Here is a 20,175-nt window from a genome sequence, read left to right as displayed (position 1 = left end):
CTGCACAGCGGATTTTGCGGCGTCAATTGCAGGTTCTACCGGGCGGATTCCTGGTGCAATTCAACTTTCGCTACGTGGTGGCGAGTGGCTTTACCCTTCCCGCTTGTTGGCGAGTATTACGTTTGGCTTTGGTGAGGTTACGTTTCGATCGGGTGAGTAAGGAAATTTTTTGTTACGACTTAGTTGTGAAGATTAGACTGGTTCAAAAATTTTGTAACTAGGGAAAGTGTACCAGTTATGGCCATAGTGGTTCCCTATTTGGCCATAGGTGAAATTTTGATAAATTTCACATTTTAAATCTTTTTGAATGTTTTAACATCAAGATATATCTTTAATCTAACTACTATGACGCACAAAAATTTTCAAAATTTGATGACATTAAAGTAATCACGTATGGCGAAATAGGGAACCACTATGTCCATAACTGGTACACCTACCCTACATTGGTTATTGTGAAACTTTTTTAAACATTTGACGAAGTGATTAATTTTGATTGTTGTCAAGAAACATTTTAATCGATTTGAAATTTTAATAGCAATTAGTGTAGTGAATCAGTTGTAAAATTAGCCTATTTTTGCATTTTGCTTAAGTTTTTGGCAAATATGGCTTATGTGGTAGCTCCTAATATTGAACCTTACCGTAAAGGTCAATCTTTTGCTACTTGGATCAGACGATTATCATTCCATTTCCGAGTGAACAAGGTTAATGACGAACAGAGAAAAGACCAAATGTTTCTTTTAGGTGGAGATTACCTTTTTAGTGTGGCGGACAAGCTTTATCCGACCGAAGCGATGATGGAAGAAGTGTCCTATGAAATTTTGATTCAAAAGCTTAAGGAGAGACTTGACAAAACTGATTCAGTCTTGCTCCAAAGATATAATTTCAGTACAAAAGTACAGCAACCTGGGGAAAGTGCAAGTGATTTTGTTTTTTCGCTCAAAGTGCTTGCGGAACATTGCGAGTTTGGTGATCAGAAGAATCTTCTCATTCTTGATCGCATTCTTGTTGGTTTAACAAACAATTCCCTCAGACATAGACTTTTTACTGAAGAAAATGCAAAATTGACTTTGGAAAAGGTGGACAAAATTATCGCTTCATGGGAAATGGCGGATACTCACACAAAAGCTTTAAAGACAATGATGTTGACCAAGTGGCTTCAATAAATCTCGAAAACTTATTCATACAGACTCAAGTCAAAAAAGTATACAAACTTACTTTATCGATCCTACGTGTTAAGCAGGCGGAATTCTACACGTACCGCTCTGTACCAATTCAACTTTTCACTTTTAGAACGTTTAATTTCCGGATTTACAAAACGACGCAAGTAACATTTTCAACTTTTGCAACCTAACCACTACTTTCGCCGCCCGCTGTATGGAGAGACAAAGTGACTTAACCACGAATCAAAACAAAACACTACTTGAGCCGATTTTACACTGGTAGAAAAACGTCGAAAGTAACTGAATGAAACGGCTTATCATTTTCTGATAATTATTTTTGTGGGAAATAATAGAAACTACCTAGTTTTTGAACGTGAGCTGAGTGTATGCAAAATTTGAACGAAGTACACGGCAAAAAAATGTTGAAAAAATGATTCATTTTAAAACAATTTTAGAAGATAGATTGTGATTTTTCCTAATTAATTTTCTCAAAACCGTATAAAAGTTACTTACGCCGATTTGAAAAAGTAATCGAGAAATACAAAATATCCATTTACTGATGGAAGACAAATGCCTGCACATAGGATGAAAGAAATGCGTCAAGGTTATCGTAATACAGTAAATAGTCGTTTTGGTTTTCGATCCATGGATGATCGTCGCAAAGCTAATTTCCAATTTCAGCAACAAAAGCGTCGAGATTTACCAGCAGGTGCATTTCTTCGGCGAGGCAGAATGGACGGCAAGCAATGGACGTCGGATCAGCGCATTTGCGACTACTGTGGACGTAGAGGACATTTACGATGGAAGTGCTACAAACTCAAGGACGATATGAGTGAGAAAGAGGTCAACCATATTCCCAATGAGATTTCCACTGACTCGGATGCTGTGGACGAAGAGCTGGACAGGCTTATGACCATTGACTGTAGTTTGGATGATGATATATCAGGTGATCTAGAATGTATGCATGTTTCATCCATTGACAAGAATGATTCTTGTTTGCTAAATGTATCTATTGAAAACATTGATGTACAGATGGAGGTTGACAGTGGCTCTTCTGTTACAGTAATGGACAAAAATTTATTTGCTTCAAAATTTGACCTTCCCTTGTTGAAAAGCTCTAAACAACTTGTTGTGGTAAATGGTTCCAGATTAGAAGTGTCTGGAGAAGCTAAGGTTGAGGTTCAATACAATGGCAAGTTGTCAAAATTAAATCTTTTAGTGCTTGATTGTGATTACCAGTTCACGCCTTTGCTAGGTAGACCATGGTTGGATGAATTCTTTCCCAACTGGAGAAATTTTTTTGGTAATTCGTTGCCAGTAAATAATAACATAAAAGATAATAATGAAGCACTAATTGCTCATACTAGGCCAAAATTTTCTGACGTAATTGTCAAGGATCTTTCTAATCCTACGAATAATTGCAAAACAGGTTTAGCTTTACATAGTAACGTTCCAATTTTTAAAACTGTGTATGACGTACCGTTTTATTTTCGGGAAAATATTTTAAAGTGTATCCATCAATTTATTACAAAACAATCTATGATAACTTTTCAAGTCACAACACAGGCAAATGTTGATATCATTGACAATGCAGCTTTCTGGTTGCGATTTCCAACAAAAATGGTATCTGCCAATGAGTATGGTCAAAAATTAGTAGACAGTAATAATTTAGGGAAAAATTTGTCCTGTAATTCTGAAGATAATGAGAAGTTTGTTGCTGCTTGTAAAAGCAATGCATGTTCGGCAATTCATCTAAAACTACATAATAATTCCAAATACAAATCTATCATGACACCATTTAGTGAGAAACAATTCTACAATGTTTATTTCGATTATCGTGCCTTCTTTTTGATGGTGAAGAATTTCTCTAAATGGGTGGAGGTAAAGAATAGTACAAATTTTTCAAAAGCTAAGGTGAAACTTGTTGGATTTCTTACAACTTTTGGATTTCCAGACGAATTGTCGGACAATGGGTTTTCTCTCATCTTGTATTCATTGAAAAGATTAAATCATCCTGCTAGTATTTGCCGGAAACAGATATTTGAGAAAATAGTAAAGTATGACAATTTTATTGTGAAATGGTTTTCAATGCTAAGAATACTTGAGATGAGTTTAGAAATCCGGATATTTGTATATATACGTTTTATCTTGACGTTGAAAGGTAGATTTCCTTCTAGAACAATTACATTTCTGCATTTGCACGAAAAATGGATAGAAGCATCTTTTCTCAAACGGTTTTATAAAAACTTATTACAGACCATGGTTGGACATAAGATGACAGCTACAACACATCCAACTCAAGTTCGGTTCATTAAGGATGGACGAGATTCACGGGGTCAACTAAGACCAACGACGAGAATGGTCAAGACTGGTCGGCCGATCCTGACTGTCGAGCAACCCGAGATGTTTTCCATTACAAACGAGTGCGATGTCGGGCAACTACCTGATCGAGGAAAAAGTGAAAATTCAAAGATAAGAAAAAGTAGATTGAAGAAAAGAAAGTTTCCGTCAGATCTGGTAGTGCTTACTGGCCTACCAAGGCGTTCGAAGATATTTAGGGATATTAGAATAAGAAGTGAAAAGTATCATTTGTAGTTTCGATTGAATTATTGTTCAATCTTCTAAAGGGGGAAGAATTAATGTATATTCTATTACACTTCGTGTGAAACCATTTAAGAGTGTATTCAGCAGTCAGCGCAAGCGCAGGCGTACGCGCAACACTGCTGCCGAACATATAAATAATAATAAACAAGCCCGAAGAGGCTCTCTTCAGTTTTTACACCTCAAACGAACAAGTTGTGTTTTGCAGTCAGTGATAAAGAAAACCCCCAAGTTCCCCCTGATTACATTGAGGATAATCCTCCAAGTTTCGGTTTACCGTTTCCGTTTAAGTGCGTGAAGGTTTCACCCATAATCCGGTTAGCATCAGGAACTTCAAATATAATACTTGCAAGTCCTCCTCGAGCATAGTCCACGCCTCATGCCCATAGAGGACTACCGGTCTTATGAGCGTTTTGTACATCGTGAATTTGGTGCGGGGGTGAATCTTTCTTGACCGCAGTTTCTTCTGGAGCCCATAGAAGGCACGACTTCAGCTGATGATGCGCCTTCGTATTTCCCGACTAACATTGTTGTCAGCCGTCAACAAGGATCCGAGGTAGACGAACTCGTCCACCACCTCGAAGGTATCTCCGTCTATCGTAACACTGCTTCCTAGGCGGGTCCTGTCGCGCTCAGTTCCGCCAACCAGCATGTACTTTGTTTTCGACGCATTCACCATTAACCCGACTCTTGTTGCTTCGCGTTTTAGGCGGGTGAACAAATCTGCCACCGTTTCAAATTTTCTCCCAATAATATCCATGTCGTCCGCGAAGCAAACAAATTGTCCGGATCTCGTGAAAATCGTGCCTCGACTGATAAGTCCGCCTCTCCGCATGACACCTTCAAGCGCAATATTGAACAACAGGCACGAAAGTCCGTCGCCCTGTCGTAGTCCCCGTCGAGACTCGAACGAACTGGAGTGTTCGCCCGAGATCTTCACGCAGTTTTGCACACCGTCCATCGTTGCTCTGATCAATCTTGTGAGCTTCCCGGGAAAGCTGTTCTCGTCCATGATTTTCCATAGCTCTATGCGGTCGATACTATCGTATGCCGCCTTGAAATCGATGAACAAATGGTGCGTAGGGACCTGGTACTCACGGCATTTCTGGAGGATTTGCCGCACGGAAAAGATCTGGTCCGTTGTCGAGCGGCCGTCGATGAAACCTGCTTGATAACTTCCCACGAACTCGTTTGCTATAGGTGATAGACGACGGAAGAGAATCTAGGATAGCACTTTATAGGCGGCGTTTAGGATGGTGATTGCACGATAATTTTCACACTCCAGTTTGTCGCCCTTTTTGTAGATAGGGCATATAACGCCTTGCTTCCACTCCTCCGGTAGCTGTTCCGTTTCCCAGATTCTGACTATCAGCCGATGCAGACAAGCGGCCAACCTGTCCGGGCCCATCTTGATGAGTTCGGCTCCGATACCATCCTTGCCAGCGGCTTTGTTGTTCTTGAGCTGTTGAATGGCATCCTTAACTTCCCCCATCGTGGGAGCTGGTTGATTTCCGCTGTCCGCTGTGCTGACGTAGCCATCGCCTTCGCTGTCCTGACCTTCTGTGCCTGTGTTATCTGCGCCATTCAGGTGTTCATCGTAGTGCTGCTTCCACCTTTCGATCACCTCGCGTCCGTCCTCCATCTCTTGGCATTCCACCTCTTCCAGGCGGCGCTTTTTGTCCCGGAATAGGCGGGTTTGCTGTTTCCGCTTCAGTCTGTATCGTTCCACATTTTGCCGCGTACCATGCTGCAGCATTGCAGCCCGCGCTGCATTCTTCTCCTCTAAAACCTCCTGGCACTCCTCGTCGAACCAATCGTTTCTTGAGCTCCGTTCCACATATCCGACAACGCTTTCGGTAGCGTCGTTAATGGCTGCTTTGACTGTCCTCCAGCAGTCCTCAAGAGGGGCCCTATCGAGCTCGCCCTCATCCGGCAACGCTGCCTCAAGATGCTGCGCGTACGCATTGGCGACATCCGGTTGTTTCAGCCGCTCGAGATTGTACCGGGGCGGGCGTCGGTACCGTACATTGTTGATGACGGATAGTTTTGGGCGCAGTTTTACCATAACCAGGTAGTGGTCGGAGTCAATGTTGGCGCCACGATAGGTTCTGACGTCGGTTATGTCGGAGAAGTGCCGTCCATCGATCAAAACGTGGTCGATTTGCGATTCTGTCTGCTGAGGTGATCTCCAGGTGTACCGATACGGGAGGCTGTGCTGGAAATAGGTACTACGAATGGCCATGTTCTTGGAGGCGGCAAAATCTATCAGTCGTAGGCCGTTCTCGTTCGTCAGCCGGTGGGCGCTGAACTTTCCAATCGTCGGTCTGAACTCCTCCTCCTGGCCAACCTGAGCGTTCAAATCTCCTATGATGATCTTGACGTCGTGGCTTGGGCAGCGGTCGTACTCGCGTTCGAGCTGCGCGTAAAATGCGTCCTTGTCATCATCAGTGCTTCCGGAGTGTGGGCTATGCACGTTGATTATGCTGAAGTTAAAGAATCGGCCTTTGATTCTTAACTTGCACATTCGTTCATTGATCGGCCACCACCCGATCATGCGCCTTTGCATATCACCCATCACTATAAAAGCTGTTCCCAGCTCGCGTGTGTTGCCGCAGCTCTGGTAGATGGTATGATTACCTCTAAACGTTCGCACCAATGCTCCTGTCCAGCACACCTCCTGCAGCGCTACGATGTCGAAACCGCGGGTCTTCAGTACATCGGAGAGTATGCGAGTACTTCCAATGAAGTTGAGAGATTTGCAGTTCCACGTACCGAGTTTCCAATCGCTAGTCCATTTTCGTCGCTGTGGTCTTTGCCGATTGTTCCGGTCCGTATTCTCTCGTTGACGTTCCTGTGCTGATGTGTTTTTACGATTGGCTTGCAGGGCCTGACACCAACCCCCTAGATTTCCGGAGGACCATTCCCCCTAAATGTTCGGAGGGCCATAGTGCGCAGTTTAGCTTAGAGTCCTTCTCTGGCACTCGGACGATGATCAGCCGCCCCTGACATGGGGAACAGACGCTGTTGTGAGCCGCTCCTAACATGGAGTACAGACGCTCAAGGTTTGCAGAAGCAAACCCCCCCCCCCCTTCCCTGTCAGCATACGACCAAAGTTCCCACCGGGGGTTGGTTACCCGATCTTCCCCAAGGTTACTCGTACCCCGGCCAGTACCACGAGGAGGTAGGGATAGGAGTTGCTGGGCAAGAGGCTAAGGACCGCACAAAGGGGTCTATTTTATTCCTGCAGGTACGCGAGGTACCAATGGTACGCCATGCCCAGCCATTTACCGCGCCAACATTATTACTATTATTATTACAGTCAAATACGATGAAAACTAATTTTTTTTTCTATCTTTATTAACGAGATTTTTAGCCCTGGGCTAGTTCATCTCGGGACCAACGGCTTTACTTCCCTTCCGAAGGAAGTCGTCACTAACATTTTTAGTGACTATCTTGGGGATGGGATTCGATCCCAGGTCCTCGGCGTGAGAAGAGTGTGTTCTAACCGCTACACCAGGTCCGTCCCCATCAAAATTACTAAAAACTAAATTAATTTCGTAAAATTACTGTGTAACTATAAGTCAACTTTTATCCCTCAGTTTTTATCTTTACTTACTCTAGAATGTATCGTTCAGGCGGAGAAATAATAATATACAAAATGTGTGGCATTTTGCTCTGGTGGTCTTCTTGCCCCATACGAGTGGCACTCTTGCCCCGTGCCTCGTCGAAAAACCTCATAAGAAGGGACATTTTCCAAAATCTAAAATCAACATGTGTTTCTTATATTTTTGAAATCTATCGATAACATCATTTAGAACAAGAGATGAGCTTGCCCCTACACTGGAATAATCTTCAAAAATTGTGCTAATCAACCATAACACTGCGGAACACGTTTTTGTCTCAAGCATCAAAATACCGCTATTTGCTTAATTTTGGGTTGCAGAATCGATTGTCGTTTTTAAAAATATCATAGCACGTCTAGTTTTTGAGATATTGGCTGTTGAAAATGCTAAATTTGACTATATCTGCCAACTTGCATGCAAGTTTGCCAGCTTGTATGGCAATTTATTTGCTTAATTTCTCACAAAATTCAAACTTTATGTGTATAACAATACTTATCAGCAAAGTTCATAATACTTTCGATGTTCAAAAGTTATTTTTAGGTGATTTAAAAAAGTATTGTATTCTGCCATATAAAAGAAACGAAGAGTATTGTATGGAGATTGTAAACATATTGAAAAAATCGATTTAATCTAAATTTTATCGTGTAATTTCAACCAAATTATATCTGAAATGAAAGTTTAAGTCCTATTTTGCATGCTTACTGGATTAGATCACAAAAAAGTTTGATAAATCATACTTTAAATTTCATGTAAACATCAATTGAACCAGTGTTTTATACAACTTTGGCGACCTGTAGCTAAAAATTGTGACGTGCAGGGACATTTCTGAGAACGGCATCAGATTCAGCGACCCCAAATCTACTAGAGACACATAATTTAATCCTTGAGACACGCAAATATGTCATTTTTGTTACTCTGTGTAATTTGAACCTATATATCTTGAGGTGTCCTTCTTGCCCCCAGCTCCCCTAACTGCAGTAATCGATTTCTCTATTCGCTGATAATTTGAGCAGATCAATGTTATCGATTGCCGCCCTTTTGTCAGTTGGAAACAAAAAAATACTAAAAAAATATAGCTCCAAAGAACAGCCTATGCATAAAAGAAGGAGAAATTTATTGAAATTCTGAATCCATAGTTTTCATACCTATAATTATGGTTACAAAAAAAATAGAACTATTAAAAGAAGGGTAAATTTGTGCAAAATATACAAATATCTTCAGTACAAAAATGTGTTTCAATAGCAAAACTCAAAAGAAGAATTAATATTTGAATGAAGGGTAATTTCTGGATAATTAATAAAATACCATTGGCAATAACTTTCCTAATATGCTTAAATTTATTCTAGAGCGATTGTTGAGTAAAGTGTCATTTTGTATCAATTGACTCCAAAACAAGCTTGATGTCATCAGAAAGATCCAATAGAAACGTAAAACCAAAAAATTGAGAAATTCTTGGTTTCAGACTCATTATGCCAAACGATTATTATGCCAAACGGCTTTACGCCAAACGACTTTATGCCAAATGACCTACCACCAAAATGAACGTGCAATTTATGCACGGCTCCACAGTATGGTCAAGGTTGGGTTGTTCATAAACCACGATATTTCTGAAGAGATAGCTGGTGGATTGTAGTATCACTAAAATCGCTTATTTCAACCATTTATATCAAATATTCCATCATTTTCGATACTTTTAAAATGAGGAGGGTACAAAAATCTTGCAAAAACCATGCAAATCTCATCAAATCTCTTCTTCATATTATGGATCCGGCAGAAATAAGGACAAACATTTTTTATTATTTTTTTTCTGAATACTTCAAGCGTCGTGACTAATATTTGAATAGTGCGCTGTGTTCATAAACATCGTATGAATGCAGCGCCACACTTGAAAAAATAACTGATTTCAAAAAGCGATTTCATTTAAAATGATTCATCGCTAAAGTTACGCAGAATTTCATTTTACGCAACTTCAAATAAATACCCCTAATATAAATCATGTTACATGAGCGTGGATTATCTCAACTATTATCGATTTATAGATTGTTATAGAAGTTTCATGCTTTAACCCTTAAAATCCCAGGACGAACCTTCAATTTTCAATAGCCACAATTAGAAGACCGCTAGATCAATTAATTCGAAAACATTCTAAAGTTGATGCGGTCCAATTATAAGAAGTGAACACAAGTTCAGCTTCCCAATCAATTTCATCCGATTTTACGGTACATTTACTCATTACTCTCAAGCAGTGAACCTATCCTGGACCACCCTGTGATACTTATTTGGGTCTTCTTTAGCCTTGTGAGAACGTCATCAACTATAAATCAAAGTCACGCTTCTTCAGATGCTTCCTCTTGGTATTACGTTTCGGCTCCATTAGCAGTTCGGCCCTGTTATTAACTAAGAGCTTTCTTAGGCTAAGAATTGTTTATTTAACATTTAGCCAACGGAAATTGGACACGCATTTTGGGCATACTGAAAACTAAAGCCTCGATTTCCATCATCTCCTTTTTCGTCACCATTTGTGATGTAGTACAAAACAAAGGGAGTCGTATTACCTGTAAACACATAAGATAAGATTTTCTTGCAATTAGAACCGAAAATTTAAGAATTCAACGGAATACATACTTATAGTTGTTCCAATTCCCATACCACAAAATCTGTCATCCGTTAACCCGGTTGGATTAGGAATAATTAGATAGTCTGTGGTGCATTGCGTTCCCTTAAAACCGCCTGAAGCGGTTCCCAATTTGGTCATGTTTTCGCTCGTTACAAGGTCCGACAAAGTAAACGCATAAATATCTGTCGATGGCTATTGAACAAATATTTGATTAGTTGTATTATACAAATATGTTTAGCACATACCGGAGTATAGGTTATGGAGCACTGTCCAGCTCCTGATCGGAAACATATGCCATAATTTAGATTAACCAGCTGTCGAGAGCCAACTGAGGAAGTGGTTGTCGGGTTTGCTGCTGACCCGTAATTGAAACTCTGCACAATGCCAGTGCCATCCAAATAATACTGTAGACATCCTGCAGGTGCTGCGTAAGCACTGGTACAAGAAATCATACTCAACTGGAGATTCCACACTCGGCTAAACGATGTAGATGCCGTCGTCGAAACAGTGATACTGATCGAGCTCGTTCCACTAAAGGCCACGTAAACGTGCTGTCCGTTGTTATCGCCGCAGATAGTTGGAACCGGAGAGCTACCGCCAGAAATTTGGATGTTATCCACATTACACACTCCATCCGCGTTCGGTTGCGACAGCGTCAGGGCACTGAAGTCCACTCTCAACTGGCAGATGGTATTGTCCGGCGGAACTACTGTATAAGTACACCTACAGGAAAAAAAAAGATATTAATAACTGTTATTACGATCAATTTGGGACACTTCTAACCAATTAGAACAAGGTCGTAGACAGGTTTTCCATCAGGAAGGTGATCGTCCTTAACGCTCAATGCTCCGTCATCGTAATCATCATCATCATTGAAACTTCAAAAGCAGTTTTTCTGTCCAAATCTAAAAATTATTCGATGAAAAAGTGTTCACTGTGTTTCGGTTGGAGAATAGAATACAGTGAACACATTTTCATGCAAATTCTCTTTATTTTGAACGAGAAAACTGCTTTTGAAAAATCCGAAATCAATGACGGATCCTGCCTCCTTAACCTACCATAAATCAAGTCAAGAGATTCTCACAAATCATTTGACACACCCTTCTGCGTTCTACATGATTTAAATTTAGAATTCTCTCAGATTTTATTGAATACTATTGCGAATCTTTAGTTTAATCCGCAGACTGTCCAACAAGTTGCGCGCCGGTGGCCCATGCGCCGAGTTGTGCGCCAGCCAAAAAGTAAATAAAGAAATGTCAAAATATCTCGCCGAGGAAGTGAATCACTTTTAGGGCTTCAGTCCTAAACTGGACAATGAGCATAATTGCTTAATCGTTAAAAAAAACATGGAATAAATATGTTCGTTCCATCTTGTTTTCAAGTTTCAAGCATTTTAAATCGTTTTGACTGATCCCAACTCGGCGCATGATCGATCGGCGCGCAACTTTTTCGAGGGTCTGAGGTTTTCAGAAAAGATTCGCAAAGTGCCCAACTAGTACCAGACCCTGGCGCGTAACACAAGAGGTAAAGAGAAAGTGATCGAAATGCTAAAAATTCTCGAGAAGCATAATAGTGGTCCCGGCAAACTTCGTCTTGCCATCAAGTAGGCTGTTGAAAAACGCAATGAATCGTCCCGTACAAAATGACAGTTCCGTTGATTCTTGTTTTTTTTCAACTTTCCTGGTGACCATCCTGGGATTTTTCTACACACAAACACGTCGGAACCCTTGACGAACAGAGCGGAGAAAGAATCATCAAGATCCACTGACCCGTTCGTAAGCCATTTCGTGACATACAAACACCATTCTATTTTTATTTATATAGATTAGAATACTTTAAGACTTACACATGCAATTTCTCCAGGATTTTTTTCAAGGATAATGATAAAGTTTATTCATTCGCACGACAGAAGGTTAAGGTGAAGATGAATCGCAGCCAAAGTTTAAATTTTCAAGAGCACGGATCTGGAGAAGTAAACATCCGTTCAAGCTGAAAACTTAATCGATTGGTCACTAGCTGGTGGTGACCAATCGATTAGATTTTCAGCTCAAACGGGAGTTTGGTTCTCCAGATCCGTGCTCTTGAAAATTTAAACTATGGCTTCGATTCATCTTCACCTTAAACATTTAACAATCCTTCAGAAAATTCACAGATTTCTGTATACATTTTTACAAGAATTTCTCGAAAGGTTTCACATGGCTTTCTTAAGGAATTTCTACTTTAATTAATCCAGAAGTTTCATATGTTTCCTTAAAGGATTAGTGCATGATTTTTTGCTAAAAATAATGTAAAAATAAGTAAATTTTAAGAAATTCACTTAAGAATGGGTAAACGAATTCATGAAGAAGTTCTTAGAGACATTCATGTATAAATTCTCAGTAGTAATCCCTAATGTATCGCTAGAGTATAAAATAACAATATCCTTGTTACCATTTTTGAAGGAATCCAGATTAAAAATATTTGAGTAACTCTGCGAGATTCAAAAGTTTTGACATTTTAGGTAATAAAAAATTAAAACAAATGCCAAAATTTACATGTTTTACCTGTAAATTGTTAAAAATAAGCAATGATAAAATGGAAACTGGCAATAAAAAATAATTGATATTCCTGAAAAAAGCATATATTATGCTTCTCGAGAATTTTTAGCATTTCGATCACTTTCTCTTTACCTCTTGTGTTACGCGCCAGGGTCTGGTACTAGTTGGGCACTTTGCGAATCTTTTCTGAAAACCTCAGACCCTCGAAAAAGTTGCGCGCCGATCGATCATGCGCCGAGTTGGGATCAGTCAAAACGATTTAAAATGCTTGAAACTTGAAAACAAGATGGAACGAACATATTTATTCCATGTTTTTTTAACGATTAAGCAATTATGCTCATTGTCCAGTTTAGGACTGAAGCCCTAAAAGTGATTCACTTCCTCGGCGAGATATTTTGACATTTCTTTATTTACTTTTTGGCTGGCGCACAACTCGGCGCATGGGCCACCGCCGCGCAACTTGTTGGACAGTCTGCGGATTAAACTAAAGATTCGCAATAAGCAATCAAATTAAAAAGTGTCACTAAAATAAGAAGGTAACTAGAAAACTTAAAATATTCCACGTAAAAAATAATAACAAGCACTAAATAGCCAGGGCACTGTAAGTGGCTGAGCATGGCGTACCATTGGTACCTCGCGTACCTGCAGGAATAAAGTAGACCAATTCGTGTGGTCCTTAGCCTCATGCACAGTAACTCCTATCCCTACATCCTCACGGTACTGGCCGTGGTACGAGTAACCTTGGGGAAGATCGGGTAACCAACCACGGTGGGAACTCTGGTCGTATGCTGACAGGGAAGGGGGGGGGGGGGGGGTTTGCTTTTGCTATTGCTTCTGCAAACCTTGAGCGTCTGTTCCCCATGTCAGTGGCGGCTGATCATCGTCCGAGTGCCAGAGAAGGACTCTAAGCTAAACTGCTCACTATGGTCCTCCGAACATTCAGGGGGAATAGTCCTTCGGAAATCTAGGGAGTTGGTGTCAGGCCCTGCAAGCCATCCGTAAAAAAATCAATCACAATCAACGAGAGAATACGAATCGGGATAATCGGCGATTGGAAGCTCGGTACGTGGAACTGTAAATCTCTCAACTTCATCGGGAGCACTTGCATACTCGCCGACGTGCTGAAGGACCGTGGATTCGACATCGTAGCGTTGCAGGAAGTGTGTTGGAAGTGGAAGGGATCAATAGTGCGATCGTTTAAAGCTCATCATACAATCTACCAGAGCTGCGACAACACTACCGTGCTGGGAACAGCTTGTATAGTTACGGGTGATATGCAAAGGCGCGTGATCGGGTGGTGGCCGATCAATGAGAGAATGTGAAAGTTGAGGCTCAAAGGCCGCTTCTTCAACTTCAGCATAATAAATGTGCACAACCCTCACTCCGGGAGCACAGATGATGATAAGGACGTTTTTTACGCACAGCTCGAGCGTGAGTACGACAGCTGCCCAAGCTCAAGAACGACGTCAAAATCGTCAAAGGAGATCTAAACGCTCAGGAATTCAGACCGACTATTGGAAAGTACAGCACCCACCGGCTGATGAACGAAAACGGCCTGCGACTAATTGATTTTACCACCTGCAAGAATATAGCCATTCGTAGCACCTACTTCCAGCACAGCTTTCCATACCGATACACCTGGAGATCACCACATCAGACAGAATCACAAATCGACCACGTTCTGATTGGACGGTACTTCTCCGAGATTATCGACGTCAGGACTAGGACAATTCAAATTTTAAAAATGTTCGAAAATCCAATCTCTCATATGCTTTTTACCATCCTTACCATACAAAATAGTGTTCTGTGAAATTTTCAGCTTTCTAGGTGGAGAAGAGACAATGTAGGTTTATATGGAAACTACTATGGAGAAATTTTGAGAAATGTTCCAAACACGCTAGCACTGTAATGTAAGTAGAAACTTTTCATCCCATATTTAAAACTCATTCTCCAAACCTTACTTGCTGAAAAAATAAATCCCTTTTGAGCTAATTTTGTTTGGGATTTTTTTTTAATTTCTTTATTAGTATCATTCTAAACTTTACATTCATTTCTTATATCTAGGTGTTCTGTGTTATTAGACAAAACTATCATACTAATTTGGTAAAACAAATTTTTACATTTTATTAACATTTAATGTTAACAACATATTACATTTCATTTGCCGTAGCTGTTCAGATTTTTTACAGGTGAGTTGATTTCACCTGCTTATAAGAAAAAAATAACGTTTTTGATTTGCTTAACCTAACTTAACCTAAACATATAACGAATTAATCGGGGCAATAGAAGATTGCAACGATTTTTGCCTGAAATTATTAATTATTTTATTTGACATTTGTTCCAATGTTTCAACATTGGATATTCTATGTAACTCATTGGTACTATACCAGGGAGGAAGCCTCAGAATCATTTTCAAAATTTTATGTTGAATTCTCCGCAGAGCTTTTTTCCTGGTATTACAACAGCTAGTCCATATTGGTACAGCATACAACATGGCTGGCCTGAAAATTTGTTTGAATATCAAAAGCTTGTTCTTCAGACAAAGTTTTGATTTTTTTTATAAATAAGGGGATAGAGACATTTTACATATTTATTACATTTGGCTTGAATGCCCTCAATGTGATTTTTGAAAGTTAAATTCTTATCTAGCATGAGCCCTAGATACTTAACTTCAACTGACCAATTTATTGGAATCCCTCTCATCATGACAACATGTCTACTTGAAGGTTTCAAATAAAGAGCTTTTGGTTTATGTGGGAATATTATTAGTTGAGTTTTGGAAGCATTAGGAGAAATCTTTTGCAAGTATGAAGAAAAAATACCAATCCTTTTTGCAATCGACTACAGATGACACGTAGGCTTCGTCCTTTGGCGGATAGGCCTGTGCCTGTCCGCAAACCAGGATTTTTGACATCCCTGGGGTAACTCAGGTAAGTCAGATGTGAAAATATTGTATAATATTGGTCCCAAAATGCTGCCTTGAGAAACACCAGCTCTTACTGGAAGTCTTTCAGATCTGGAGTTCTGATAATTAACCTGAAGTGTACGATTTGACAGATAACTTTGAATTATTCTAACAATGTATGTTGGAAAATTAAAGTTTTTTAATTTTACAATCAAACCTTCATGCCAAACACTGTCGAATGCTTTTTCTATGTCTAGAAGAGCAAGACCAGTAGAGTAGCCTTCAGATTTGTTGGAACGGATCAAATTTGTTACACGTAAAAGTTGATGAGTGGTCGAATGTCCATGGCGGAATCCGAACTGTTCATTGGCAAAAATTGAATTTTCGTTGATGTGGGCCATCATTCTGTTAAAAATGACCTTTTCAAAAAGTTTACTGATGAAGGAAATGAAATTATGACGAAAACAGTTGATGTTTATACGCCTATGAATGATGATTGCAACTCCCCCACATGCCACATCAAGTCGATCATTACGATAAACAAAAAAGTTAGGATCTCTTTTGAGTTTAGATCCAGGTTTCAAATACGTTTCAGTAATAACTGCTATATGCACGTTATTAACTGTAAGAAAATAAACATCTCGTCCTCTTTTCCATTCAGAGAACGAGCATTCCAATTTAAAATATTTTAATTATTATTTGGATCCATTAGAAAAACGTAATCCAATAACAATTTGATTACTAAATTTTACACCTACTTGGACTGCTTCAGTCATAGTGTTGGCTTTGAACATTGCATCAATCATTAGATTCAATTGTTCAGTTAGAAAATTGAAATCAGAGGCAGACATATCATTTGAAGTGGGTACATTTGATGAGTTTCCGTTAGAATTTTCGGTGGACGAAGAAGCGGAGTAGATGTTACCTGTGGCGGTAGGATTTTTTTTCCATTTGATTTGAAACAAGTAGGTTGGGTACTCATAGTACGAATAGGGGAGGAGTTCAAATTACCTGCTACGATATCGGCAAAGGATTTTTCGTGGGTAGATACATTCGAAATTAAAAGATGCGAACGGCTACCCGACGGATATAAATTAGTTAGTGAATGAGCATGATTATGATCTTCCTGATGGGTATGATTCCTAATCAACCGATCGTGATCTGAAAAATTAGTATTGTTCGATACTCTATCAGGGAAATTCCGGACACGACCGTTATCGTAACGGATATGGCCTGGCACGAGCCTCAACGAGTCTCCTGGCCCCACAATTCGAGCATATAAACTTGGTGGTATATTCCTTCACTGAACAGACGTCCTTAGCGTGAGGAGAACCTCCGCAAATCATGCATTTAGCATCCATGCGACAATTTTTTGTACCATGACCCCACTTTTGGCACCGACGGCACTGAGTGAGGTTCTGATGATTTCGTGGGAAGTAATCAAGCCGGCTTCGATAACGGCTGATCGTTGCACAGAAAACCGATTGCGATTTTATCAATAAATAAAAAAGATATAGCAAAAACAAAGTGTCCACTTTATAAAATGAACAGTCCTTAGCTGGTGGGGCTCGTCTAGGTGGCAGTGTTATATAACTTAATTCGTATAAAGTTGACTCATTTCTTTTTTGTATTAGTTGAAAAATTGCTGGTAAAACATCAAAGTATTTTTTTTTTTCAAAACTAGGTTTTGTCATTTACACGCTTTTGCTTCTAATTTCCTCAACTTAAAAAATCACGGTGGGAGTAAAGTAGATGGTTTATAGATAGAAGGAAATATGTATATTGCGAAACTTTAACTTACGTTCCACCTCCATTGAATGGCGTAGGATATCCTGTGTTTTGGAAATAGGTTATATTGTTCGATCCAGATCCACCACACGTGCCAATATCTGCAATCAACCGAATACATGGGTCAATAACCTCAGGACGTAACCATTGGTCTCCAAACAATACTTACAAACGCAGCATACGGCTTGAGTCGTGAGAGTGCTGCAACGTCCCGATGCAATTCCGCCGTTTGCAGCACATTCGCCTCGAATTTGACACGTTCCCGATAATCCATCAGTGCCCGTACAAACCGTGTTCGGAATTCGCCCAAGCGAGTAAAATGGGAATTCTAGAATATTCAAATGAGTTTTTAACGCACATTTTCACCTACGGTCGATTAATCCTGATCACCTCTGCGGTAACGAACGTTTGTCGATGTCAGGTTTGATTCAATTTTACTCCCCAAACTCGAACACGATGTTACACCCAGCACAGCAAATATGACCGCATTCCACAAAAGATGATCCATCTTCTTCACTGGGCTGAACAATAAATGATTCAAAGCAAGTGAAATCCACATCTCAACTGATCCACTATTGATTAGACCAATCGAATGTGTTACTTCCACTTGGAGAAAGTATTAAGATAGCAGCACCTTGATAATTAAGAAACGAAGCTAGTAGTTTTCGAGCTAATTTTGTCAATTATTATGCCTGCGGTGATTTGAAACTACAGACAACTTAATGCGTTCATCAGTATATCCACTGAATGCGAGTCTTCAGTAATTTCAACATCAGTTTATCTTGAATCTCTTAGTTTCTTCTTCTTCATTCTGGCATTATGTTCCATCTGGAACAGGCCTGCTCCTCAGCTAAGAGTTCTTATGAGCACATGTCGTGTGGATAAGTACGAAAATACTCTATGCCCTGGGAATTCGAGAAAATTTCCTTCATGGAAAGATCCTCGAACGATTTAAGGTGAAGATGAATCGAAGCCAAACCTCAAATTTTCAAAAGCACGGATCTGGAGAACCAAACATTTGTTTAAGCTGAAAACTTAATCGATTGGTCACCACCAGCGAGTGACCAATCGATTAAGTTTTCAGCTTAAATGGATGTTTGGTTCTCGAGATTCGTGCTCTTGAAAATTTGAGGTTTGGCTTCGATTCATCTTCACCTTAAACCCCCGACCCTCAGCTTGGTCTCGCTGTATAGCTGCACATTGGGGCGATTCAAAATTTAAAAAATGTTTGGAAATCCAATCTCTCATATCTTCCTTACTGTCATTACAATAAAATAGGGTTCTGAGAAATTTTCAGCTTCTTCTGTTATGATTTAAAGACAATGTAGCCCATAGACAATGAAGGTTTGTATGGAAATTACTGTGGAAAATTTTTGAACAATGTTACAAACACGTCCATACTGCTATATACCGTAAAACGGGGTATCTTTGATAATGCGGATAACTTTGATAGTGCGCTACCCACCATCTACTAAACGAAATATCATAATTTCTGATAATCGGTTAAGTAAAACGAATGCAAAACTAAAGAATATTAGTATGACACTTTATGTAAAAGCTGTTTTTATTCGAATTGAGAACATTTGAGGCTTTATATACAAATTTTAAAAATTTAAACGATTTTATAATTTTTGGCTTGCAAACAATCAGTTCTACGATCACTATTTGATATAGTTTTGAATAGTTGGTCACTTATCTTCGACAGCCTAGTTATCATAGAACTTGAATATAATCTCTTGGCGAATATCATTTTCACAAACTGGGACCATTTTTGTAATCTAACAAGGGAAAGTCACGATGGTGTTACACGGGGTTTTAGACCGGACTATTTTTGTTAGATTCTACATGTCGAAATATGAAAAACCTTAAAGCCTTTCGGGTGATGGACCAGTGGTGGAGCCAGGAGGGGCTCTAACAGGGGCAATTTTGTACGTATATTATATTATTAAGCTAATTGGAAATTGTATTTTTTTTCATGCCATAGGCGCAATCGGGATGGATTTCTTGTTGGTATACTATTGCGATAAAACCAAATTTGTTTTGGTGTCCATATTCCATGTTAGTTACGCCAATGGCATACAAATACATTACAAACATACATTAATGTCAATTCTGTTCATTACTATCGTAATATACTGAGAAAAATCTTTTTGACAAATTTTCAATTGACTCAATAATATTATATTCGCACAAATTCGACCCTTTCTGAGCCCCTCTTGGCTACACCACTGGTCCATCACCCGAAAGGCTTTAGGGTTTTTCATATTTCGACATATAGAATTTTACAAAAATAGTCCGGTTGAAAACCTCGTGTAACACCATCGCGACCTTCCCTTGTAAGTCAGAAATTTCCATATAACGTTAAACGCCTAGAGGTATGTAATGCCCTATAAATGTTAAGTAAATCATTCAATTTTGTTCGATTTATACTTCATTATCAAAGTTACCCCAAAACAGAAAGCCGACTTTCGATTGTTTGAAAAATTATGTATCCATTCAAAATAAATCTTTTGGCAATCTATCAACTGCAATCGATAGCTAGGATGCCAGTACTTGTTTTAAAAATATAAACTTTAATTCTTTGAAACAATGTGCATAAATATACAAGTTTTCTTCGCAAAAACTATCAAAGTTACCCCGTTTTACGGTTATTACAAACTTATCATCCCATAATGAAAACTCATTCTTCAACCCCTAATGAAGAATGTTGTTGAAATAAAAAAAAAACCCTTTGAGCTAATTTTGTTTCGGAATGTTGTTGGGCTAAAATCCCATATGAAGCAAAATAATAGAAAACAAGCTCATGAATATATCTGCTCCTATCCGTCGGATTGAATTGTTTTTTTCAGCAAATTTCTTTATTATGGTTTGGAAAATAAGATGCATTATAGGATGATGAGTTTGTACTTACATTCCAGTACCGCAAATTTGCTGAAATCAATCA

At 39.4% G+C, this 20,175-nt stretch overlaps 1 protein-coding gene across 2 annotated transcripts; it reads right to left on the bottom strand.

Moving 5' to 3' along the window:
- Positions 1-9,719: 9,719 nt before the first annotated feature.
- Positions 9,720-17,938, bottom strand: LOC5574154. 2 transcript variants are annotated; one of them, XM_021842745.1, is made up of 6 exons: positions 17,622-17,938; positions 17,401-17,559; positions 17,245-17,332; positions 10,247-10,724; positions 10,010-10,193; positions 9,720-9,939 (listed from the first exon to the last, which is right to left on the bottom strand). In XM_021842745.1, the coding sequence occupies exons 1-6, from the start codon at positions 17,788-17,790 to the stop codon at positions 9,821-9,823; spliced, it is 1,197 nt and encodes a 398-aa protein (XP_021698437.1). In that variant the 5' UTR covers positions 17,791-17,938; the 3' UTR covers positions 9,720-9,820. The 2 variants fall into 2 exon arrangements, 1 of the variants encoding a protein (XP_021698437.1); XR_002500089.1 differs by lacking the exons at positions 17,245-17,332; positions 17,401-17,559; positions 17,622-17,938 and adding exons at positions 10,785-10,906; positions 11,060-11,317.
- Between the last annotated feature and the right edge of the window lie 2,237 nt (positions 17,939-20,175).

The sequence above is a fragment of the Aedes aegypti genome, chromosome 2 (assembly GCF_002204515.2).
Source record: "Aedes aegypti strain LVP_AGWG chromosome 2, AaegL5.0 Primary Assembly, whole genome shotgun sequence".
Classification (NCBI taxonomy): domain Eukaryota; kingdom Metazoa; phylum Arthropoda; class Insecta; order Diptera; family Culicidae; genus Aedes; species Aedes aegypti.
The sequence above is the reverse complement of the archived record's forward strand: the minus strand, read 5'-3'. Positions and strand labels throughout refer to the sequence as shown.

Coding starts and splice junctions, on each gene's coding strand:
- LOC5574154 (XM_021842745.1), bottom strand. CDS start 17,790: ATGTGGATTTCACTTGCTTTGAATCATTTATTGTTCAGCCCAGTGAAG. Junction 10,725..17,244: donor CCATTCAATGGAGGTGGAAC/GTAAGTTAAAGT, acceptor TTTTTCCTGTAG/GTGTACTTATACAGTAGTTC. Junction 9,940..10,009: donor GGGAATTGGAACAACTATAA/GTATGTATTCCG, acceptor ATGTGTTTACAG/GTAATACGACTCCCTTTGTT.